Genomic DNA, 27,167 nt, shown 5'->3' on the forward strand with positions numbered 1-27,167 from the left:
GTGGTCCGTAAGCACTTGAAATGGGTGAGAAGCCCCCTCGGGCCAGTGTCTCCATTCCTTCAATGCCATCTTAACCGCTAGGAGTTCACAATCCCCCACATCGTAGTTCCTCTCAGCCGGGGTAAGCCGGTGTGAGAAGAAAGCGCACGGATGAAACTTCTTGTCTTCACCCCTCTGAGACAGGACAGCTCCAACACCAACCTCTGAGGCGTCTACCTCCACCACAAACGGTTCATCCGTAGTCGGTAGTATCAGGATGGGAGCAGAGAGGACGCGCTGCTTGAGTCCTTGGAAGGCCGTCTCAGCTTCTCTTCCCCACAAAAACCTTGCATTGCCACCCTTGGTTAAAGCTGAGAGAGGGGCTGCCACCAAGCTGAAGTTCTTGATGAACTTGCGGTAAAAGTTAGTGAAGCCCAGGAAACGCTGAACTTCCTTAATGGATTTGGGGGTGGGCCAATCCGCTACCGCCCCTACCTTCCTGGGGTCCATTTGGACTCGACCGGGTTCCACTACAAATCCCAGGAATTGTACTCGGGATGAATGGAATTCACATTTTTCCGGCTTAACGTACAGATGGTTGTCTAGGAGGCGTTTGAGTACTTGTCTGACATGCTTAGTGTGTTCTTGAAGAGAGCTCGAAAAGATGAGGATGTCATCCAAGTAAACGAACACAAATATGTTAAGCATATCCCTAAGCACATCGTTTATGAGCGCTTGGAACACCGCTGGGGCGTTGGTCAGGCCGCAGGGCATCACCAAGTATTCATAGTGACCAGTAGGCGTGTTGAAAGCGGTCTTCCACTCGTCACCAGGTCTGATCCGCACAAGATGGTATGCGTTCCGCAGGTCAAGCTTAGTGAAAACAACTGCTTCCTGGAGCAGCTCGAAGGCTGTGGTCATAAGGGGTAGCGGGTAACGGTTACGGACGGTTATGGCATTGAGTCCCCGGTAGTCGATGCAAGGACGTAATCCACCCTCTTTCTTGGCCACAAAGAAAAACCCTGCTCCCGCCGGGGAGGTGGATGGACGCATGAGGCCTGCTTCCAGAGCGTCCTTGATGTAGGTATCCATAGCAGCTCGTTCGGGTGGAGATAGGGAAAAGATCCGACCCCGGGGGGGGGGCAAGTGCCCGGAAACAGTTCGATGGGGCAATCATAAGGTCTATGGGGTGGTAGCATGGTGGCCCTCTGTTTGCTAAATACCAGTTTGAGGTCATGGTAACACTCGGGAACTCGGGTCAGGTCGATGGATTCTAAAGACTCGGGAGTAGAACTCGGGGAATTCGGGAAAATACAAGTAACTTGGCACGTAGGACCCCACTGCTTGATAGTGCCCACAGACCAGTCGATGTGAGGGTTATGGCTTTGAAGCCAGGGGTATCCAAGGACGAGAGGGAACTCGGAACAGGAGATCAAATGAAAGTTCCTAAATTCCTGGTGTTGTGAAACTGAAAGTCGCAAGGAGGTAGTGACATGAGTGACAAGTCCAGATCCCAAAGGGCTTCCATCCAATGTAGTAACCCTCATGGGGTCACTTAGAGGTTCAGAGGGAACGCCATTCTCCTTCGCCCAGACACCATCCATGAAGTTACCTGCGGCTCCAGAGTCTACCAAGGCTTGAAGGTGAAGCTTGTGGTTGTCCCAGGAAAGGGTGACTGGAATGAGCAGACGGGAGTTGGACGGATGGGAGGAGGTTATGTTTCCCGTTACAGTTCCCCCCGGTCTGTACGGGACAGAGCGTTTCCCTGGAGCCCGGGACACGTGGAACGGAAATGGCCCGGTTTTCCGCAATATAGACAGCGTCGCTCCCTCATCCGGCGGTCTCTCTCAGCCTGGGAGATGCGTCCAATCTGCATGGGCTCCGGTGGAGCCAGCGAGGATAAAGGTGGGGACTCGGAGCTGGGACTGATAGGGGCTAGAGGTCTACGGTTGAGTTCTCTCTCTCTCAGACGCTGGTCAATGCGTGAGGCCAACTTGATCAGGGACTCGAGATTGTCCGGTGGTCCCCGAGTGGCCAGTTCATCTTGGATAGTGTCGGAAAGGCCTTTCAGAAAGCACACCGTGAACGCCTCGTTGTTCCAGCCACTCGCTGCTGCCACCGTGCGGAACTGGATGGCATAGTCCGTCACGCTGCGCCGACCTTGGAGGAGAGTCAGGAGCTGTTTGGCTGAGTCAGGACCACTGCATGGGCCTTGAAACACTCGTTTGAATTCCTCAGCAAAGGCAGAGTATCTGGCACAGCAGGAACTATGGGCATCCCACACAGCAGTAGCCCAGGCCAGGGCTTTTTCCGACAGCAGGGTGATGATATATGCGATCTTAGACCGGTCGGTGGGGAACGACGAGGGTTGCAGCTCGAAGGAGAGAGAACATTGGGTGAGAAACCCTTTACAAGCACTTGGATCACCTGAGAACCGTTGGGGAGGTAGAAGACGAGGTTCAGCCAGGGGGTTAACTGGCATGGGTACGTGAATCTGAGTTACTGGGACGGGAACTGTTGCCGGGGTAAGTCGATCAGATATCTGCTTTCTGGAAGTCAGCATCTCCGACAGAAGATGAGAATGTCTAGCCATTATGGCCTCTTGCTGAACCAGGGCGGCTTCTTGGCGTTGGACAGTCTCCTGGTGGTGGGACAGCATGGCAACAAGGTCCTGGGAACTGGCTGCCTCTGGGTTCATTTTTGGCTCTGTGTTTCTGTTGGCTCTGTGTTTCCGGTTACGAACCCGGGTCTCCGGAGTGAGAAACAGTCACTTAACCAACTGAGCCACGAATAGTCGGCAGAACCCAGAAGATGAGGCAGACACAGCAGTACTTGAGACGGTGTATTTAATGAAGTAAAAAGTGAAGTTCTTCAGGAAAACATGTAACTCCACAACCTCAAAAGGAATCCTACAAGAACAAAGGTAATCCTCCAAGACAAAAAAGGTAAATCCACAAGGTGGAAGGTAAAGCACAAAAAGCCTCAAAAGATACTCAAAAAACAAACAAACAAGAACAAAAAACAGAATTCCACAAGAGAGTCCACCGGGATCAACAAGAGTTCTCGGAGACTAGGGCTGGGTGCTAACATACAAACACAGAGCAAAGAACAGAGGAAAACAAAGGGTTTAAATACAATCAGGGGAAACGAGGCACAGGTGCAAATAATAATGGGGATCAAGGGAAAACAAAAGGTCAAAAGGCACAATGGGGGCATCTAGTGACCAAAAACCGGAACAACCCTGGCCAAATCCTGACAATGGTAATGAAAGAAGCAGAAAGGGGGCTTTCCCAGCCTTCCTCTCTCACCGATATGAGGCCAATCCCAAATAAATAATCTTCATTCAGATACTGTACACTCAGACCAAGATGTCTATCGATGTTATGTCTGTGTTTCATCCCATAATGAAACAGGTTGGATATGTTAGGGCATTTAACTAGTCCGTTTGACAGCATACACCAGAAAGGCCATAACTAACAGCTCTAGAATAACTAAATGTTTGGCTATTTATGATAAAAGTAAACAGCCTTCTCTGAACACCATATGGCCACAGCTGACCATGGGTGAAACCATTCCCCAACACTATCCTACAGACCGTGTCGGGAACTGAACTAAAACTCATTGCACACAGACTATTGACCAACCAAACTCCAACAGCTCTCCCTAATCAATGCCCTCCTCTCTCCCATGGACATAGTTCTCTCCCTCTTTTTTCTCCTCCTCCACTCCACTTTCCATAACATCACTGAATGGAAATGAATTCCAAATGTCACTTATTCCCGAAATGAAGGGATGATTTGTTGCTGCTTGGCAGAGTACCAGGGATGAGGAGGGAGAGAGGGAGAGAGAGCAACACTGCCAGTCTGTCATAATCATTGTGACTCCAGAGAGAGGGTGAGAAAGAGAGAGAGGACAGAGTGAGAGAGAGGAGAGTGTACAGTAACACATTGACTGCTGTGTAGGAGGTCAATTCTCTCCGATTCCCCAACACAGGAAGCTTCTCACTACTCCAATATACCGTACACGATTTCCCACTCAAATAGACCAAGACTATACACCCACTGGAGACAGTTAACTAATATCATAATGACATCACTATTCACCACATACTGTTCTCTCACCAAATACAATTCTCACAATGGATCCATTGAAACAAGGTGATCACACACTTACTGTGGACTACCATCTCAACAGATTAGGAGCAACTCTACAACATGAAACACAGAAGACACTTGACTCAACGACGTGACAACTGGCAGGCCGATCTAGCGCCATCCATCCATCACTCGTGTCTTACCAAACAAGGAATGTCAATAACATTGCTATGACACTCATATTTTCCAGAACAGCCGGGACAAGTAAGACATTGATTCAATTCCACACGGCACAATCCAACTCGGGTAACTGACCCACAGAGAAACAACACGACAAATAGATGGGCGAAAACAGAGAGAGAAACAAAAATGGAGAGAAAGGGGGATTTTCCCTGACTTAAGTCTTTCCTTGACAGTAACTGTGGGCCAGTTGCCCTTTAGACCAACCCAGAGAGCAGTGTGTGTGTAGGTGTGTGTGTAGGGGGGGGGGGCACATAAAACAGGTGCAGACAGGCTAAATCACTGTGCCAACATCTATCATAACTCTCACAGCCATCTCGGTTCTTGTCTTTCTCAACAAACACACGTCTTTAGCCAGTGTCCTACTTTGATATGTAGTGTCACGGTGATGTTTGGTGGGAAAGTCTCTTTGTACCCATGGGCCTTAATGTTGTATCATCAAACGATGTCCCTTCATGATGCCACAGAGCAGTAGCTGCTACAACAGCCTCCACTCTTCTGGGAAGGCTTTCCACTAGCTGTTGGAACATTGCTGCAGGGACTTGCTTCCATTCAGCCAAAAGAGCATTAGTGAGGTCGGGAACTGATGTTGGGCGATTAGGCCTGGCTCGCAGCCAGCCTTCCAAATCATCCCAAAGGTAGTTGAGGCCAGCGTTCTGTGTAGGCCAGTCAAGTTCTTCCACACCGATCTCGATAAACCATTTCTGTATGGACCTCACTTTGTTGGAAGCACAGAATTGTTGGAAAGTTGGATGCACAGAATCGTCTAGAATATCATCGTATGTTGTAGCGCTAAGATTTCCCTTCACTAGAACTAAGGAGCCTAGTCTGAACCATGAAAAACAGCCCCAGACCATTATTCCTCCTCCAAACTTTACATTTGGCACTATGCATTGGGGCAGGTAGATTTCTCCTTGCATCCGCCAAACCCAGATTCATCCGTCAGACTGGAAGATGGAGTCCAATGGCAGCGAGCTTTACACCACTCCAGCCGACGCTTGGCATTGTGCAATGTGAGTCCAGGCTTGTGTGCGGCTGCTCTGCCATGGAAACCCATTTCATGAAGCTCCCGACTAACAGTTCTTATGCTGATATTGCTTCCAAAGGCTGTTTTGAACTTGGTAGTCAGTGTTGCAACAGAGGACAGATGATTTTTATGTGCTATTCGCTTCTGCACTTGGCGGTCTCCGTTCTGTGAGCTTGGGTGGCCTACCACTTTTCAGCTGAGCTGTTGTGGCTCCTAGATGTTTCCACTTCACAATAACAGCACAGTTGACCAGGGCAGCTCTAGCAGGGCAGAAATTTTACAAACTGACTTGTTGGAAAGGTGGCATCCTATGACGGCGCCACGTTGAAAGTCACTGAGCTTTACGCTATGGGCCATTCTACTGCCAATGTTTGTCTATTTTTTAAATTTAATTTTACCTTTATTTAACCAGGCAAGTCAGTTAAGAACACATTCTTATTTTCAATGACGGCCTGGGAACAGTGGGTTATCTGCCTGTTCAGGGGCAGAACGACAGATTTGTACCTTGTCAGCTCGGGGGGTTTGAACTCGCAACCTTCCGGTTACTAGTCCAACGCTCTAACCACTAGGCTACGCTGCCGCTGCCGTCTATGAAGATTGCATGGCTGTGTGCTCGATTTTATACAATGGTCAGCAACAGGTGTGGCCGAAATAGCCAAATCCACTCATTTGAAGGGGTGTCCACATACTTTTGTATATGTTTTTTTTTTTTTAATCGCACACAAGACACCCATCTTATTTGCGCCCATCTCAGTGAACTAATCCATTGCGGAGGCTGAGACAAATCCATTGCGGAGGCCAATACTAATCCATTGCGGAGGCCGTGGGGGTGGCACAGTCCAAGAAGAAGAGGAGTGTGGCTGCACGTCTCCCTCCAGAATGGGCTCCCTCCTGCCAATTTGTGTACATTCATTGTTTCATAAATTCATTGTGTGAATTGTTTGCATTTGACTGTTAGTTTATATCACTTTCCCATTACATACGTTTATCACCAGTAGTACATTTACAGTTCATTCCTATAATATCTAATCTACAAAAGTTTGGTTGGTTACGGTAATGTCTTTTAATGCATTAAATATATTATTTCAGATTTTTACCGTTCTTATTGTTGGAGTGGACACGTTGTTGCAGAGCGCATAACCTATGCTACACCTATGCTAAACAAGTGTTGGTTTATTTCATTCCATTTACGAGTTTTGTTCATTTAGTTTGTCTTTTGTTCGGTGTGTTCCTGTCGATGTTGAGTAAGGACATGCACCTGATTATGCATAGAAGTAGGTCTATAGGCTATCTGGCCTGAGTGCAAATGTAGGCGTATAAATGTGCCCATTTGGGGATATGGTAGTATTTCTGATTGGCTTAATGCATGATCACTAATGAGCTGTAGAGCTTCTCAAAATCATGTTTTCTTCACCTCAAACAAAGTAGGTTTTCACATCCATTGAAAATGATAATTCCTCAATGTATAAAAAAAAACATCTTTCCAGCTCTCTCCCTTTCAATAACCACTCAGCGTGAAAGAGAGAAATGTCCTGCTCTGATCCAGTGGAAACATGAAATAGGCCAAACTGATTACTTCTTATCCCTTAAGCAAATAGCCTACAGCTGTGTTTGTCCCGAGCTCATTAGCATGGACAACTTTGAGGGCCCAAGATATTTCATACAATGTTGCAAGGAGTTTCAGGCCAGACCCAAGTAAATAGTTGATACAATGTTTCAACGTTCGCTGCAGGCAGGCCATGTGTAGCCAATGTGTTTTATTGGATATACTTTCACTTTTATCAGGACATTTCTACCTACAGGCAGCAATGTTTTTATTTGTTGGCTTTATAGGCTATTTGTCTATAGTTGGAAATAGCAATATAAGTTACTTTTTAGGTTTGCATTATTTTCATTTAGATTTGAATAGAATTTTGATTAACCACATGACAATGATTGAGGTACGAAGATGTTATTATAAATGAAACTGTTCCACAAAAATGTGCATATCAAAACTATAACTGGCACGCAGATTGGTAGAAATGGTAAGATAAATGGTCATTCCACATGAGAAATGTTGCCGACTCCTTGTGTAGCCTATTACCGGCAACTTCAGGAGAGTAACGGCAGAATCTGGAAAAACCATTAGGAGCGGGAGGAGGTGAACTGTTTCTTCTGGTTATCTTGATCTCTGTCTCCCTCTTCAGTCGTTTGTGCCTTATTTCATCAAACGGTGAGCTTAAAGCATCATATATATATATATATATATATATATATATATATATATATATATATATATATATATATATATATATATATATATATATATAGAGAGAGAGAGAGAGAGAGAGAGAGAGAGAGAGAGAGAGAGAGAGAGAGAGAGAGAGAGAGAGAGAGAGAGAGAGAGAGAGAGAGAGAGAGAGAGAGAGAGAGAGAGAGAGAGAGAGAGAGAGAAATATGGTTTTAAATTTGACCAATGATTGGTCAAAAGAACAGACGCCTTTCGTTTTTGTTTTTGTCGGGGACATCTCTAGTTAACCGACACTCACCTGTGACTCGTCGCCAGTAACCCATGGCACCGTGGAGACAACCTTGGTCGAGGGGTCACAGGAGTCGTCCAGGCTCTTGTACTTCCTCATCATCAGACTGTCCACCACCCAGAACATGATGGACTACAGAGGGTCACAGAGAGAACAAACTCAGTCAGTACAACTGGTGCACAGTGGTGCAGAATGCCCATGTAATGTACAATCAGTGTAGCCTAGTAAGCCTACATTCTGTAAACTTCATGCATGGTTTCTATCCAAAAATACAAGCGTAATGCACTGTCTGGGATACAAAACTCAGCAACGGTCTTTCAAAGATCATTTGTAAAAAAACACAGATCTTCATTGTAAAGGCTTTAAACACTGTTTCCCATGCTTGTTCAATTAACCATAAACAATTAATGAACATGCAACCTGAAGAACGGCCGTTAAGACACCAACAGCTTACAGACGATAGGCAATTAAGGTCACAGTTATGAAAACTTACTAAAAACTAACTAAAAAAGCCCTTTCTACTGACTCTGAAAAACACCAAAAGAAAGATGCCCAGGGTTCCTGCTCATCTGCGTGAACATACCTTAGGCACGCTGCAAGGAGGCATGAGGACTGCAGATGTGGCCAGGGCAATAAATTGCAATGTCAGTATTGTGAGACGCCTAAGACAGCGCTACAGGGAGACAGGACGGACAGGTGATCGTCCTCGCACAGGATCAGAACATCCGAACATCACCCCTGCGGAACAGGTACAGGATGGCAACAATAACTGCCCGAGTTACACCAGGAACACACAATCCCTCCATCAGTGCTCAGACTGTCCGCAATAGGCTGAGAGAGGCTGGATTGAGGGCTTATAGGCCTGTTGTAAGGCAGGTCCTCACCAGACATCACCGGCAACAGCTGGACCAGACAAGACTGGCAAAAAGTGCTCTTCACTGACGAGTCGCGGTTTTGTTTATCGTTTATCGTTGAAGGAATGAGAGTTACACCGAGGCCAGTACTCTCGAGCAGGATCGATTTGGAGGTGGCGGGTCTGTCATGGTCTGGGGCAGTGTGTCACAGCATCATCAGACTGAGCTTGTTGTCATTGCAGGCAATCTCAACGCTGTGCTTTACAGGGAAGACATCCTCCTACCTCATGTGGTACCCTTCCTGCAGGCTCATCCTGACATGGCCCTCCAGCATGACAGTGCCACCAGCCATACTGCTCATTCTGTGCATGATTTCCTGCAAGACAGGAATGTCAGTGTTCTGCCATGGCCACCGAAGAGCCCGGATCTCAATCCCATTGAGCACGTCTGGAACCTGTTGGATCAGAGGGTGAGGACTAGGGCCATTCCCCCCAGAAATGTCTGAGAACATGCAGGTGACTTGGTGGAAGAGTGGGGTAACATCTCACAGCAAGAACTGGCAAATCTGGCAAATGGACTGGTGCATGAGGAGGAGATGCACTGCAGTACTGAATGCAGCTGGTGGCCACACCAGATACTGACTGTTACTTTTGATTTTGACCCCCCTTTGTTCAGGGACACATTATTCCATTTCTGTTGGTCACATGTCTGTGGAACTTGTTCAGTTTATGTCTCAGTTGTTGAATCTTACATTTATACAAATATTTACACATGTTAAGTTTGCTGAAAATAAACACAGTTGGCAGTGAGAGGACGTTTCTTTTTTTGCTGAGTTTACATTTACCACAGGAGGTTGGTGGTACCTTAATTGGGGAGGACGGCTCATAGTAATGGCTGGAAAGGAATGAATAGGACAGTATCAGACTCAAACACATGGTTTTCATTCCAGCCATGTTTTATGAGCCATCCTCCCCTCAACGGCCTCCTCTGACATATACACAACATTATGTAGAGTGTTATTGCAGGCTGGTTGAGACTCACGTTGACAATGACGGGCACGATGAGCATGACCAACACAAGGTCCACCTGAGGGTTAGGGATGTAGTCCAGCAACACAGACTGCAGCTGGAACATCAGTGCGCGGAGAAACACAGCGTCACAACACACACACTTTCAATTTGGGCAGGGCAAAATAACAGGCGTGTTACACAAAAGACTGTCATCCAATGACATTTAGATCGTCAATATTTTGCACTATAATAGAGCGAGTATCTCTATGGCTCTCTGCTGTGGAACATGATTGAAGATTGGAGCTAATGTGATGATTATGTGCTATTCACCATGTCAGAGAGAGAGAACAAAATCTCAAAGTATTCGGTTTGTCTGGAATGAGCTACGGTATGTTAATGACAGTTTGCCTGACCCCCCCACCCCCCCTTCTCCCTGAGAAAAAGCCACAGTGTCCCAAAGCAATGTGTACTGAAAAAAACTAAATTACCCTCTTCAAGAGAGGAGCAGTGAACAGAGCAACAACGACCCTAAAACACAAAGAAGGTTTGAGCAGGCGATCCACAGCCTCAGTCAAATAACCAACCAAACAAATTGTCTAAAGACCCTAGTCCCAGGGGCCAGATGACATTCATTTGGCTGAAGGTCAATGTTCCCATTCTGTTCAAAGGACAACTCTTTCTCTTTGTTCTCTCCAAAACCTTTCATCCTCCCTTTCTTTTTCAGCCTTGACTTTCTGTTGACTTTAAATTGTCACCAGAGATTTCAAACACAGAACCGAGAAGAAAGAACATGATTGACACCTCTGCTCTCGCTCTCTCTCGAGTGGGTAGAGTCTCTCAGTTCTCTCAGGATCTGGGTTAGCCCATGTCCCTGGAGCAGGTGGCTGTGGGTACTGTAGGCCTACTCACGTTGGTCCATCCTGGAATGAGCAGCACCAAGCTGACTAAACTCTTCTCCAGGACCATGATGAGAAGGTAGACACCACACTGACCGAGCCACGCTGCGGCCTGGGGAGGGTCACCTGGTCAGACAGAACAGACCATTACTTACTGACCACACAGTGACCACACTGAAGCCACATGCACTGACTAACGGACTCAGATCGTCACCTAGGGAAGATCAGCCATAGAGAGGACGACAGCAGACTGCACATTGACCCCATAGAGGCATTCATACACACAGACAAGCACCCACAATCTCAGTGCGCTGGTCTAAACACGTCTAAATACTATTTGCATCTCTCGGTCATCTCAGTGTACACAGACAGGAACATGTCTCTGTCATTAACAAACACTCCGCACCTGGGAACACAGCAGAGAGAAAGACAAGAGAGAGACACAGAGACATAGAGAGAAGTGAGACAGCGGAGAGAAATGTATAAGAGAGAAACTGGATGTTGTTGTTCAGCTCTTTAAGAGGGACAGAGAGGATTTACAACTAACTCTACACAAACGGCTAAAAGTTTTACTATTTGTTTAGTTTTCAGGACCAATAGTTATGACAGAGGGACAGTATTTGTAGCAGGCTTTAGAGGGAAAGGTCCCCACACAGAGAGAGTGATACAGATCGGATGGAAACTAAAGCCCATTAAAACATTTGGCCAGTTGTCATGGCACAGCTGCATTTACAATCCGGTGGATCATAATAATCAATGGGGGAAAATACATGAAACAGAACCAAGCGCAGATACAGTAGAATATTTGTGGAATACAGTAGATTAACAGACTGACATTTTAAATCTTATTTTGGTTCTTTTTTCCCCCATTAAGACTTATGGACAGAGCGAGTGCAGGAATTGGCTAGAACTGAATCCCACAAGTCATCATCACCCATCGGAGGATGTTTTTCATGCAATATTCTCATGAGCCTACAGCGGCCTCCAGTGGTGAAAGGAAGAAGTGTCAACCTCCCTGAAATATTCTGAAAATTAACTGGCACAACCCTCTCCAACGACACAGAACAGTAGATGTCTGAACTTTGGTCAACCTCCAAACATTTGACACAGCATAAACAGAGACTCACCGTATTCTCCAAAGGTGAGCAGTGCGAACTGCTTGTACTCCACGATCCTGGAGACAACCTTGACCCCCGCCCAGATGACCAACATGCCTAGCGTGGCATCGAGCAGGAAATTTATCAAATACCTGTGGAAAGCCACCAGGAAGTGAGTCGGTGATTTGACATGGGGCAGCAGGTAGCCTAGCGGTTAGAGTGTTGGGCCAATAACTGAAAGGCCAGTGGTTGGAATACATGCGGCCGACAAGGTGCAGAATCTGTCAATGCTACCATACTACTATGGATTACAGTGTAAAATAACACATTTCACTGCACCTGTTTGCTGTATGTCACAATAGAACATCTTATTTATTTATCATAATGATTGGTTGAGGCTTTAGATTGGAAGGTGGTTTCTGCAAACCTGTCCAATCACAGCTATGGACTCACAGGGAACAGGGTTCCATTTCCGTGAGGTTGGAGAGGAACACATTGGCGAAGTGGATGAAGAGAGCGCCAATCGCCTGCTTGGACATGTCGTAAAACCTGTAGAGATGGGGTGAAATGTAGGATGGTCATCACCATGGTGACTTGTAATAGCCAAATATATAAGTCAAGCAACAAACATTAACATTTCTAAATCTAAAAGAATCTTTGATCCTCAGCCATGTGATCAACCGACGGTCTCCTGTTCTTCCCTAGGGGTTTGATACAGTCTCTGATAATAAAAAAACACTGGTCTCTCACCAGATCCTCCACGGTCTTCTGATCCCTACTGGTTCACGGAACCTCTTCACTGTAGATAGAGATGGAGAGACGCAGGGAGAGAGAGAGAGAGAGAGAGAGAGAGAGAGAGAGAGAGAGAGAGAGAGAGAGAGAGAGAGAGAGAGAGAGAGAGAGAGAGACAGGAATTTTTCACTCTTCTATGGCTATCTCTGTGAGTGTACATGTCCTCTGTGGGTCCAGGAGAGATGGATAAAGAATGGAACAAGTCAGAACCACATGCTCCCTCAGTCCACCCATCCCCATCAGGACACTGGTAGCTCAGGGCCACGTGTCTAACAGGAACCCACTATTCCTCTCTCCCCATCTAACACAAGGTCTGAGTGTGTGACTGTTCACATACCAATCATCATGTTGTGGCTGCAGTTTGACTCATTATCACCCAAAACTATCTGAAGGTTAGAATGCAAAGCCACAATTGGTGCCTGGCATAAAATGATAGCAACTGTATCTAAGAACTCTGGCACGCAAAAGGTGGGGCCAGTGGTCTGTCAATGGGAGGAAGTCACCAAAATAGCCAAGAGGAAGAGGACTCTAAACAAAGATGGATGCATCTTGGCAGGCAGGGGAGAGGCATTGAGATGAACAGTGTAGCTCTGCCGTGCATACCAGTGCAGCGCTTGGCTGAGTAGACCCTTGATTTTCAGCAGTATATTAACATACTTGGGTACTCTGGCTGACGCAGTACACACACACACACACACACACACACACACACACACACACACATACACACACACACCTAAATATTGATATTCTTACTAATAAGTAACTGTGAGAAGGTCAAAGCTAATTGATCCTCCACTCACCTTTAGAGTCTGACCCCTTTCTGTCATAAATCACTCTGTTGTAAAGTGCATGACTACAAAATGTCCTCTCACTGTAGATAGAGATATAGACAGAGCCTCTTCTCTCATATTCAAAACGGCATTTATGTATTCTGTAGGATTTTATGACCACCCTCTCAAAGTAGTTTGCTCCATCATAGACCATAAACGTTCACCCCGGTCTTGAAGAGGATTTTCAATAATAAGAATAATATAAATGAAATGGGTTTATAGATCGTTTACCAGTAGTTTATCGTTTAGGGATAGTTTATAAATATACAATAGTCTAATAGTTATAGGATAGTTATAGGATACATTCGAGATCGTTTACATTTGTGTTGATGGGCCACGGATGACATATGGCTACGCGTGGCTACGCGTGGCGCTGAATATTTAAAACTTAGCACATAAAAGGATATGGTAAACATTCTTATAATAGACTATTCAAATGGAATTATAATATAATTCTATATTTATTTATTCTATGTTTATTATCAGCCTTATAAAGTGCAACAGCAGCCTATCGGAATGAAACGTCAAATAGCATAAACAAACTACCACGTGCTCACAGATGGAGATGAGCTCTGCAGTGGATACCAGAGCAGTGCTTGGCTGAATAGACCCTTGATTTTCCCTTTAAAGGTGATTAAAATGTGATTTCTAAGTATTTTATATTAAATATGATCTGCTATTTCGAAACAATAAGTTATCCTATACAATTATACTGCTCGGCACATTGTTACGTTCTCTTCTGAAAGATACTCACCCATCAATGTGCCAGCAACCCTTGAATCAAGACTCCGAATCTGTTTGTCAAAGCCACGTTATCGCATCCCTGAGGGTTCGCCTTCGTAATATTCGAAATCTCAAAAACTTCATTATTAAACGGTCTTTTGACCAGAAAAACACCATTGTAACCGTAAATGTCCATGTCGAATACTTTAAAAACACCCGAAGCAGACAAAGGACAGGGGGCACTTCCCCTGTTGTTTGCGAGGAGAGACCTAGGAGCCTTCCAATCTCAAGAAAAACAAAACGAATTGGTCATGCTATCACTGCTCAATGCCTCTCTCGCAAAGTTAAAACAAAAGTATTTTGGGGGGGGGGGTGTTAGGGTTAGGGTTAACCCTAAACTAAAGTCAGGAACATGGTTAAATGTTCTACTCCATATAAACTGCAAAATACGGGATTCTGACGTCAGGTCCTGCTGTTGAATTCTTTGGGTCTCTGCGAGCGCAGGCGGTCTTTGTTCCTTTTGTTAATTGCGGTCACGCGCTCCGGTCTCCGCAGTAGGGGGCCATCAATGTCCCGAGTGCCATTTGAAATGCTCTTTAACAGTTACCACGTTCTAATCACATGTATAGAGTTTAGCCTATAATTTAATCTAAATGGACGACCTTTGTTATATGAATTATCTATAATACAGCAGTCAGATGATGTGTCCTACACATGATGAGAGATAACAATAGTGGCTTTAACACTAAGCCTTGAGGCAGTCATTTTGACTTCATATTAATTACATGTCAATTTTTCTTCCATTTTTAAACTAATGCCTAAATAAGTATATTTATCGCATACATTTGTGTTTAGAATTTCGATTTCAGAAACAGAATTTGTGTTATATCCAGTTTTAATAGGACATGTATTTCATTCTTCCGCTCATTCACCGCCAGTCATTCACCGCCAGTCATTCACCAGCAGTCAGCCTGCTTAGGTGATGATGGCCCATCTAAACTATATTGAAAATAATTTCACAAATACAATAACAGATTTAGCCTAAAGACAATATTAAATTGACAATAGTCTGATGGGTAAACATATTGTCAATTGTCAAATTGAATATGAAGAGACAGTGCAGTTTATGCAGTTCAGTTGGAATTGACACAGAGGCAGGGAAACAGAGCACCAGAAAATGACTTTTTCAAATCCTCTGAGGCTCCTACAGAGTTGTATGCAGGTAAGACCTTCTGACTTCTATATAGTATCAGAAAGAGTCGATTCTGAAGTTTCCAAAGCGCTTACCTTTTGCCGAATAACTCTAAAAATGGAAGAGATGAGCTCTATTTCAAAATATCACCTTTTCCAAGAATAACTGTTCCATGTGCAACACAGATATCCTACACTAACATAAACCAATGAAAATGATCTTTGATAAGTTTTATTGGGTAACATATTCTAATGTTACCCAAGCCTTCATAACACACAACCAAATGATTATTTTTGCAATAGTATATGAAATATATTTATAAGACTGTTATTTTGCAGTCAGAATAACTACTCATTGGTTCAAAGTGGGATCCCTCGCGGCCTTTCTAGTGTTAATAAGCAAAAACGACTTTGAATGGCCAGGGCCTCGTCATCAAGCCACTATTGTCCAGATATGGAATGAGGAGGGAATTGGAATCTAATTAATTACTTATTAATAACGTAGTCAATCTATATCCATAGCCTATGGGTTTGCAATAGGCCTACGGTATTTTATTAAATCCAAAGGTTTATGATAGGCCTACTCCATGGTCATTGTCAAGGCAGGCTAGATGCATTTGGGAGTTATTGAGTTGTAGAGACAAACCATCACTTTTCTTCGGACTGGCACACAGACAAAGGGCAGTGGCCCGTGCAATGCATGCGTCGTACGTGGGGGATAATCGGTTCCCCCGCGCACTTGTTAAAGCCTCTTCTATGGCAGATCAAACCGCGCGTTTCTTACCAACCATCTGTTACCAGCACCCCACCACCACGTGCACACGCACACTTCCCTCCGCCGGGATGGACCGCGAGTGGCGAAGCCGCGGAGAGGCATTCGCGTCACCAAAGGGGTGCGGATGAGACCGGTGGTGGCTAGGCAACTCAGACTATTCGGTAGGCCTATTTAAGGGACTGCTTATTTTGTTTGAGTTGCAAGTGGAAGATGATTCTCATTCCTAATAGCACTGTTATGGGACGGTGACAGCCGAAGGAGGTTGCAGGATTTACCAAAATCATTATCCAACAAGTAGGTCTATATTGCGCAATTTAGATTTTGCATTATTGTGCCGCAATTTAAAACAATTGATTTACTCACAGTCTATACCAAATAGTATAGCCTGACATTTTACACACCTAAAACCTCCACAATACACTGTTGTAACTATAGTTTTCAAACAATCATGCATATTTTTAATGTACATTTATTTAGTCAAAAGAATATCCTCATAAGATATGATACCCAGTTCAAGACAGTTTAAAATGTGATATTTCATACACGCATCATGTCTGTCTGTTCCCATTCAGTTGTCGAGTGGGCCTACACACGCTCTGCCACTAGAGGATAGCATTGACTTTGGTATGTAATACCTTTAAATGTTACAGTAATGTTTGAACGCTATAACAATTATTTGATGAAATGGAGTAGGCATGTTAAATATGTGTCATTTAGTGAGAACAATAAAATGATGACAGCCACTTTAATACATGAGGCATTCCAAAAATGTGACAGGACAGTAGGGCTGCTTCTAATGCAATATCCATTGAATGCGATGCTTTTGTCACATTGTCATGAAGATACCCTGATCATATTATACTTGATAATACAATTCAATTTATGGAAACTTATAACGTTCATGCCTTGCTGAGTCGCCTTCAGTTTGGGACTTTGGAGACATGGGTCGAACTGGGACCATTTGAGGCGCGTATACCCCCATTTGCTTCTGGACCCCATGAATACAAAGGCTTGGTTGACGGACAGAATGATCATGAGCGTACTCGCTTTTACCAATGCATTGCTTATCAATGAATATCAATGGTTTCATCTCATGTAGGCTGCTCTAAGTGTTTTAATAAAGTGCATAAACGTTTTCAGTTTTCAGTCAAGTGGAAACAGTTTTGACATTATGCACTAATATTACAAGAACAACACAAATTGAGCTGTTAAGAACCGATATCATTTTAACTTGTCTTTTAAATGAATACGACTTCTGTGCAGTATGTGACACTGAATTCCCTTGTAATCAGTAAGACATTCTGTCTCTCGCGCACACTGAACATTGAGTTACGTTTCATTAATGTTGAATAGTATAATTTTTAATAAAAACACACAATTAACCGAAAGAAAATGTTTGTATGTCAAGACACGACTGTAACAGTCAGAAACAGTGGCAATATAATTATCATAGAAGGGGTTAGCACATGCATAGGCCTATACGTTGGTTCATTTATTTGAAAGTCAAATAGTTGTCAGACAAGCATTTTTGGCTCCAGACTTAAACAGGTTTTTATCTTTGACTATACAGTATGCCTATTGGCTTCTGTTGGGATTTGTGTATATATTTCACATGTAAAAACACCCTTAATAGAAGATATTAACTATATTCACATTTTTAAACCATGAAAACAATTAGTCTCGACAATAAAAATAAAAAACCTATTCGGAAATATCATTACATCTATCATGAATTGGTCTCCCGAGTGGCGTAGTGGTCTAAGGCACTGCATCTCAGTGCTAGAGGCGGCACTACAGACCCTGGTTCGATTCCAGGCTGTATAACAACCGGCCGTGATTGGGGGTCCCATAGGACCGGGCACAATCTGCCCTGCGTCGTCCGTGTTAGGGTTTGACCGGGGTAGGCCGTCATTGTAAATAAGAATGTGTTCTTAACTGACTTGCATAGTTAAATATAGATATACAACTTGGTTCATAATTGTACAAGTGGTGGCTTCATCATTGTGTAAACACACTGGTAACAATAACTATGTGTTGTGTATTTCAGCTATGAAAGACCGAGGGGTTAAAATATGGGGGTGGGTAGCCTACTTCCACATTCTATTTATAATTGGCTGAACAAATTTCGTAACTGCACTAAAGGTCATTGAAGGAGTTGGTTTGAAAATAATCTGAAGATTTTTTGGACATGCGCAGATGTGAGATGCCATATTGGAACGAGCTCTGTGCTGTGCAGTTGGAAGACGTCGCTCGCTGGCTTCCACCGAACGAAAAAGGCTCGCAAATTTGATTCGAAAAAAACATAATTAAGGTAAGACAGGTGACAGGTTGACGCTTCTTTAAATATTTATGAAGGTTACTAATCCAGAGCCGTCGTTTTCTCGACGAAATATCAACCGTGAATGGTTTTTCCTGGCTAAAACCTTTAACCATTCCTACCCGAGGCTGTTTCTCTAGAAACAGAAATACTGGCGTATTCAGGAGCCAAGTTGTTCAAAGTGTTTTTTCGTGCGTAATTATAGCTTTCACATGCGGCGAGAACGTCGCTTCGTGGCACTTTCAATTTAGTTAGTATGATTGTTTTTCTTTATTTAATGTAAACCTTGATGCAAAATAAATTGGTTACATAAACATGTATTTTAATGCTTGCCGTACATAGGAAACATACATTTCAATAAGCCTGATAAATGAATTTCCATCTAACGGTCTGCTTTCTACTGAAAACGATAAAATAGTGAAATGCTCATAAGTTCACACCACTGACTTCGTTTTAAATGTTCATATTTACAGTTTAAACGTGTAGGTGTGCCATGCTTTTTCCACACATAGGTGCGCAAAGGCATCGGAAAATACCGGACATTGCCAATATGTCAAACCACTTTCAACATGGCGGGTTTTGGTGTGTAAAAAACTGCATGTAAAATCTTTGAATGAGGAAAAAAATTAATTACTGCAGTTAACCGTCCAGTTTTAGTTTCTTTTGATGCACATTAACAAGCTCTAATGAATTAAATTAGAAGTGGACGCTTAGCAATAACGTTAGAGTTTTTTTCCGCTGCAATACTTTGTGAGCAAAGTACATTAGCGAAGTGCGAAATACAAATGACTGACTGTGTAACGCACCGAGAGGACTTCGACGACACCCGTATCCCACGAATGCACAGTACGCATAGCTACATTTCCTGTTTCACTTTATCAGCATTAGCAGTTACAATCTATTTTTTTATCGTTATTTAGTAGACATGGAATAATGGTCTGATGAACGGTTCCATTTGTCTTTTTAGTCATCCATCAAGGTTTTAACATCCAATCTTGATGATTGTAAATTTGCACGAGGTAATTTTCCCAATCCGACGTTATGTCACATTTCTATGATGAAGTTTCTACTTGGGTTAAACCGCGCATATATCCATTTAATTATTTATTTTTTATTGCGGGCGGTCAGCAAAACCGGAGTTTAGCTGCGCATTATTCTGATGATCCCTCTTCGGAATTACATTCGGCTCCATAATGAATATAAAAATAAGCCACGCTTCCGAATGAACAGTGATGTGCATGTGCGCACTCATGCATATTCAGGCTGCGTATTGCCATAAAACCCTAAAACATACCTACCGTCCGCGGCTGTCATGTGAGATCGTTTTGCCTTGGTACTGGTGTAGCCTAGATGGAATGGAAGTAAGCAACATCACGGAGAAGATCTCGCCTCTTTACAGTACAACCCTATGATGTGTCCAGGGATCTGGTATAGGGGTAAAGATGATCAAGGATGCATGGTTATTGATGGTTTTTATTCATGTCCTCCTCAGCGCCGTTCATAATCGATCTTTTGGTAGCAGGTGCCATTGTATGTAAATGTCCCTGGTAAGGTTCTAAAGGAAGAACAGATGAAACATTGATGGATTGGCTCTGTCAAGAACAACTTACATTACTAACACATCTTTCACAGTGATTTACATAACACAATGATATGGAAAACGGATGTATTAAGTCATTAGATCAAGGCTGTGACTTGACATCGTCAGTTCAGAAGTGTCTGCTGTAGTTTTAGGTGAAATAATGGCAAAAGGTAATCACATCCCCGGGCTAATTGCTCATGGGAAGTGTCTGGCTGACGAGATTAATTGCAATGTAAAGAAAGACAAATTTAGTTTTCTCCACTAAGAGACTTCAGTGAGGTGTGTGGATGAATGATTCACAGGAGTTTAAAAATATATATATATATTTTCTTCTTTTGACCCGATCATGAGCGACTCAATGGCTGGAGGAGAGATAATGAGAATCACGTGGCACAAGAGTCAACATAACAGACACAACGTGCTCTGCGCAGAAAGGCTGTCCAATGATTGGCCTACAACGGATGTTTTTTCTTCAAAGAAGATAAAGACATCTTATTAAACAACACGACATTTGGAATAAGATCAAACAACATCCATTTCCATCTATTTTCGATTATTTTTGAGTTTATGGAAAAAGTAATCACATAGACCTTCTGGTGTGATGTTACTCAAACAATGGCTTGATGCTGGAGAAGTTTCCTGAAGATTGCTGCTGTAGGCAGTAGGCTGCCCATTGGTATGTTTTCTCATTACCTCTGTGCATTGTGGCCTGTCTGTCTGTCTGTCTGCCCGGGGCAGTTGTTTGCACTTCAGCCTTTTAAATATCTCAGTCAGCTGATCTCACACAGCATCACAGGCTGTTTAAGGAACACACCAGGCTAGATGAGCCATAGAGACAAGACACGATATTCTACTGATATATTATACTAATACATCATAGATACTAACAAATCACGAAATCTCTCTTTGGATGTAATATTGTAGATTACATAGTGAGTGATCAAACAGAAGTGCAGAAGTCGTTGAGAGGTCATTACTCTTAACAGGCTAAATTGTGTCAAATTTTGATACCTACAAGCAAAAACATGACGGGAGATGAGGAAGGACACACCCAGCCCAAGTAGTGTTAGTTAATCTGTTAATTCCCCCATTAAATCTCTCTATTGTCCTGGTTGGGGTTTTAGAGAAAGGCAGCTAAGGGACGGCGTGTGGTGTCTGCTGGACTCATCAGGGCTAACCCATAACACCGCCCCCCCCACCATCTCAATCTGACGAGGCTTTAACCAGGAAAGACCTGCGTCTCAGATCAACACACAGATCAGCCTAATCCCCAGGATCCAATCTGGGCTGCTCACTGGGATGCTGGGGACGAGTATGGACCAATATGTTTCAATCTAGTGATTTAGTTAGGCTGCTTTTGTTTTTTGTTTTTAAATAACAATTAGTGAACAAAATATACCAGAATTGGACTGCCTGTGTAAACGCAGCCTCAGATCCTCCTGACTGAATGCTACAATAGTGAACCTTTTGGATGTAAATCAGTGAGAACATTTCTGGGATAAGTGACCCTCTGTCTGTGAGATACGTTGCCCGGTTCTCTTTATCCTGTAATTCTACATGGAAATCTGTGATTTTCTCTGATTGTGTCCGAGACGTTGTGGATTATACTACATTTGAGTTATTTAATGGACCCTGTGGACTGTGATCTCTGATAGTTTCTGGACTGAAGTCAGTAGATGGATCATATGTTTGCGTTCCGGAGAATGTGGACTATCAGACAGAGTGGAGAGGGACAGGGGGCAGCGTCATGTGAGTCCAATTAGACCATCTTGTTGTTTACGCTATGGATAGATGTGTGTTTGGATCCCTGCGTGACAGAGGACAATTTCAGAAGGATTACATGTTGTGAAAGGACACAGCTATGCAATTAAGCATCGAGGTGATTTAAATGCATTTCCAATTGTGTTCCTCATGCTATAAAAACGCATGATGACAAGCACAGAGCATTGCCTATTGCTCGTTTGAATGGGGATTTGAATGCTTAGGCAAATTTGCGAAGTCTGCAGAGAGTTGTTTTTGTGTATTAGTTTGATTGAAGGGAATTGGTATGAATCTGCTCTATGAATCAGTGTTAATTGAGCATTTGATGGAAGTGCGTGCAGTTCGAGTGAGTCATTGCGGAGGCTGAGCGAAATGGCAGTCATCCCAAAATATCACAATTGCGACCATGTGATCTGGCAAAGAGACAGAGTGGGAAAAGAATAGGAAAATATGTTGTTTGTTTTTCTCTAAGATCTTTGCGATAAAACACAATTCTGAGTCAATTATGACTAAGCGTTATGATTCCTGTATGAGCGATTTAAGTCATTTGAAATACCTCTTCTTTCGTAATGGTCTATGTAACGCTGATCTTTGTGGCGTGTGTCGGTCCTGTTCGTCTACCTTATTTCAACTGTGATTGGTTATCTCTTGTGGCTGAAGAGCTGTGCTGAGGTATGCAAATTCACGACAGCAGAAACTGCACATTGCTCTCGCAGACTGTACCAAGCAGAGACATCGAAATACACTGTGCTGAGCAGGTATTCTATGCTGTACATATACCATTAGTAGAACAGAGGCTATTCCTTCTGTGCAGTGGGCTGTTGTGTAGGCAAAACCGCTCGTTCTCTCATACAGATTATTCGTGACCATTAAAGTTCAATCAGGAGAAACGACATCTCTGCCTTTAGATTTTGTGGCATAGAGAAAGTTAAGATATCAGACAGGGGAGGAGATAGAAAAAATAATACTCTGAGCAAAAGAGAATGTTTTGGGATTGTCACTCCCCCCCCCAGACATTATTTCCTAAGTTCTTAATGATGAAATGCCTAATGTATGTTATGCTGTAAATGTGAACATGAATTAATGCCCCCATTTCAGATTACTCCGATGTTTTTCATGCTGTACCCAATGATTTCTGAAAACTTCATTGTGGTTTGTGGTACACACTTTATTCTAAAATGTATGAAATGCATTGTTATATTTGGTAACACTTACTTATTGACTCCAACCCCACTCGTTGCATGGAACGGATGTGGGTGGAGCTATGTCTACATAAGGGTGCTAATACATTTTCAAAAACTCTGACGAAGGCCTTGAGGCAAACACGTAAAGCTTATTAAAGAGCGGTGACGCTAGCAAGAGCAGTGTGCGGGTTTCTTCTTTTTCCTCATCTGTATGGTCTGAAATAATTGCCCATATTGTCTTTCATTACAGTTTAGATGGACATGGTATGGATTTTAATGCTCCATTCCTACTTAACTCCTCCTTTGTGTGACACAGTGGAGGAATGAGGGAGATGCAGTGAAGACTGGGGAGTCTGAAGACAGACGGACAAAGGGAAAAAGGGTAAAGGTCACCAGGAAGAGAGAGCAGGATGCAGTCCCGCCCACAGGACAGGCCGTTGGCCCTCTCCGCGGAGAAATCCTACAGCCCGACCAATGGGAGAGAAGTACAGGTGTACTCAGGTGAGGGATTTTACCTACACTTTTTACTCTTCGATCCCTTCCTCATTTTTTGTCTGCCATTGTTTGATGACACGTGAAGCGCACAACCGTTTATCTCCATTGTATCACAATCACAACAGGGGGTTGTGGTTTCAAAATGCTCAGTGATTGCATTGAAAAGCAGCCATTTTCCAATTTTTCCCATTCCTTTTGACATGCCACACCATTATTGACCTTCATCGAGTTCTCAGAATGCGTGTAGTGCAGGGCTATTTTTTAGTTTAGATTGTTCAGCAGGATTCTGCAGCAGCCACTGTGTCAAACTGTGAGAGAATCTGGTCCAGTTTACCTGGTCAGTGGTGTGGAGATGTATGAGCTGGCTGTAGAGTCATAGTTAGTCTCTCTGTCATTGTTTTCCTGTGTTCACTTCCTTGTTCTGTAATGTTCAGCCCGACAAGGTGCTTCTTATCAGATGAACAGACTGGAAAAGTGGAACTCGGATGAAAAGAAATAGAAAACAGGAATGTTTTGTCGGGCGGACAGGAAAGAGGAAATGCAACTCACCTAGGAACATTTTCTCAACACTACGGTTGATCTAACATCTTCTTAATTATAAACATATTTTTAAGGAAAAAGTGCTTTTCTGACTCCCAAATACAAGATTGCTTTTTGTTAAAAGCAGCGTTCGTAACGTGACCCCTTTGAATCAGGTGGAGATGGATAGTGGAAGGTATGATGTTATAGCCTTTGTAAAGGTCTAGGGATGTGGAGTGTGAACACACAAACACACACTACTATGTGTAAAGGAGAAGTGCAAGCCTAGCAGATTCTTTTCAGAAAACCCCCGACTGCATCAACTGGTAGTTTCTTCCCTCTCATTACTGCAGGTTAAGTCCCACACACAAAGTCCCATGAGACACAGCCTAGAGGGGAGAAACCACACACACACACACACACACACACACACACACACACACACACACACACACACACACACACACACACACACACACACACACACACACACACACATAGACAGAAGACACATTATACCTTGTCCAAGTAACAGTCTCCCACCGGCAAATGAAACAGTTCTCACCTTGAGGAGAAATATTAGTTGAATGATGTAGGACCTGGAACACACACACATAAAACTCACTAAAGATCAGATACATTTTCAAGTGACCTCATTTGGATGGTTGAAAAGAGACTGAATTGCATTTCAGCCAGTTCCTGCTGTGTTCTGTATAAAGTTCCTTCCCCGTAGATTTAGAGAAATGTCATTGGTGTGTGTGATCAGATCTCACCCTGCGTGTCTCATTAAATCTGTATGTTATGCTTATTACGACGTATCAGTTTACACAGTGACTTTGATCGTTGCAGAATGAAGGCGTACACATTTTTTCCCCCACTCCACACAAACTGGATTCCACTTGACTCTTTCGCTCGGGACTGAGGAAACATTCTGTTTTACTTACAACATTATTCTTGTTTCATTGCTTTTTCTCCACTGCATTATATTCTATTTGAATTTGATTTCACCTTTATGTTGACAGGGAGTCGATGCTAAGACCAAGGTCTCTTTTCTAGATGAGCCCTGTTTAGCACAGGAATACACATACAAATACACTATACACATTAAACTACATATCCAAGAAATTAGAGTTCAAAAATCCACAATAATGGATTTATTTGAACTGCAGATAATATTGTTTTAAAGGCCACTTCCTTAGTAGGTGACGTCAGAGAAGTGGGAGCTCGGGATGATAGACGCGTCTCCCACTAGTAATTAACAGTTGGAGGGCTGTTCAAGTGGATTGTTTCCAGTCATATGTGATATGTTCCCACTTCCCACTTGGTTACGAACGCACCGTGACACTGCCTCTTTAAGTGCCAGATGCACAGTTGTGACTCTGACGAAGAGGGCTTGTCTGTAGCATGGGACATCAACCATTCCGGGTTAATGTAATGGTCTGTACCTGTTAAGTGACTTCACAGTGTGCACCGGCCAATTCATTGACAGCTTTTGCTTGCATATATAGAGCAGATACTAGCTGTTCGCTGAAATGAATGCAAGAGGGACGTTTGTAGCGTGGCTCTAGCTCTTTCACGAGGTGCTGAAACCCTCTGTTCTCAACCACCGAGAATGGGTGCATACCTGCGGCTCTAAACCAAAGACTAAATAAATATAAACGTAGTCCACCTATCACTCCTGTAATTTCTTTGGCCCAGTGAGAATCAGCTGCCAAGGAATGCTTGAATGCAGAGGTGAGACGATGTTCTGTTTCTTTGCCCCTCTGTCTTGCTCCGGTACACTGGGGTGATGTCAGCGTATGTGTCAACATATTTGAGGTGATGGCAGATGCGTAGGCCATTCTCGTTGAGCAGTGGCGACATACTGTCAATGTTTTATCCACAACTCTCTGTCCATCTGTGTTGTAATCTACGAGGAAGCCAAAATGTTCCCAAACTGGAGATTTAAATGATGATGGAAGAGACCCCCCCATTTCTGGTTTATCGACCCCCCCCCCCCCCCCCACCACTCACCATCGTACAGAACTAGCTCCCAGCTGCACCCTCACCAAAGGACAGTTTGAAATGAGACAATTAAGATTTTAATTTAGATTACAACGTGCGCATAGGCTCAAGTTGTTTGAACGGAATAGACTGAAAAAAATAGATTCCAGCTCAGATTTAGTGAAGAGACGTGGGCCTGTATATTTGACATGTATTGATTTAGCACATCCAGGGCAACTTACATACATTTGAGTGCATACGTGTTCATACTTTTCCCACCCATACTGGTCCACTTTCATACAGAATGCAGGGATGTGTATTGAACCTATCGCCTGCAATAACTAATAACTGTGTCCAAGGGCTTCAATACAGTGGCAGCCGCATTCATATAGACAATATCACCCTAGTCTGTAACCGGTATGAATGTCGACTGAATGATTTAGTTTCTGCTAGTTAATGAAATGAAACATGTCATTATTGAGTGTGATGCTGTGATGGTTGTTTTTATGGTGATCTTTAATGTTTTGTGACTGGGTTGGTGGCAGTCAAAATGATTGACGGCACTTTCTTCCTATCAGACGCAGACTCCATGGAGGAAGAGGCCGACTTTAATTGGGAGGAGTACCTAGAGGAGACGGGGGCGACCGCTGCACCCCACACCGCTTTCAAACATGTGAGTGAGAAACACACGTTTACATTTCCATAACCCCCACAACATCTTGTAAACACTGTTGTTGAATGAGTGGCAATCACGCAAATCCCTTTAAACATGTGTTTGAGTGAGAATGTACTTTAGCTAATGATGTTAAACACAGTGTAGTTAGGCTCATAGGCTCAGTCATGACTTACTTGCTGAAGACCACACTCAAACACAGTCACATATTCAGAGTCACTGCTGTTGACTGAGACTCAAATACCAGAGATGACATACCCTGAATCATCATTTTTGCATCTGTGCATTCGGAAAGTATTCAGACCCCTGGACTTGTTCCACATTTTGTTACGTTACAGCCTTATTCTAAAATGGATTAAATCGTTTTTTTTCTCTCATCAATCTATACCCCATAATGATGAAGAAAAAAATGGAAATACCACATTTACATTAGTATTCAGACCCTTTACTCAGTACTTTGTTAAAGCACCTTTGGCAGCGATTACAGCCTCAAGTCTTCATGGATATGACGCTACAAGCTTGGCACACCTGTATTTGGGGAGTTTCTCCCATTCTCCACAGATCCGCTCAAGCTCTGTCAGGTTGGATGGGGAGCGTCACTGCACAGCTATTTTCCGGTCTCT

The 27,167-nt window shown here is 43.5% G+C and overlaps 2 protein-coding genes across 6 annotated transcripts in view; one reads left to right on the top strand and one right to left on the bottom strand.

Moving 5' to 3' along the window:
- Positions 1-6,852: 6,852 nt before the first annotated feature.
- Positions 6,853-14,536, bottom strand: tmem110l (transmembrane protein 110, like). The gene is made up of 8 exons (XM_046299497.1): positions 14,096-14,536; positions 12,467-12,515; positions 12,170-12,265; positions 11,747-11,868; positions 10,633-10,745; positions 9,755-9,838; positions 7,869-7,991; positions 6,853-7,557 (listed from the first exon to the last, which is right to left on the bottom strand). Exons 1-8 carry the CDS (start codon positions 14,097-14,099, stop codon positions 7,546-7,548), a joined length of 603 nt encoding a protein of 200 aa, XP_046155453.1. The 5' UTR covers positions 14,100-14,536; the 3' UTR covers positions 6,853-7,545.
- Positions 14,537-18,235: 3,699 nt separating this feature from the next.
- LOC123994562 (scm-like with four MBT domains protein 2) overlaps positions 18,236-27,167 on the top strand; it is a 71,369-nt gene continuing 62,437 nt past the window's right edge. For all 5 annotated transcript variants that reach the window (XM_046297306.1, XM_046297304.1, XM_046297307.1 and 2 more), the window contains exons 1-3: positions 18,236-18,341; positions 23,191-23,375; positions 26,450-26,544. In XM_046297306.1, the coding sequence (XP_046153262.1) occupies positions 23,285-23,375; positions 26,450-26,544 (186 nt within the window). In that variant the 5' untranslated portion in view covers positions 18,236-18,341; positions 23,191-23,284. The remainder of the gene's footprint in view (positions 18,342-23,190; positions 23,376-26,449; positions 26,545-27,167) is intronic.

This window comes from Oncorhynchus gorbuscha, linkage group LG14, assembly GCF_021184085.1.
Source record: "Oncorhynchus gorbuscha isolate QuinsamMale2020 ecotype Even-year linkage group LG14, OgorEven_v1.0, whole genome shotgun sequence".
Taxonomy (NCBI): Eukaryota; Metazoa; Chordata; class Actinopteri; order Salmoniformes; family Salmonidae; genus Oncorhynchus; species Oncorhynchus gorbuscha.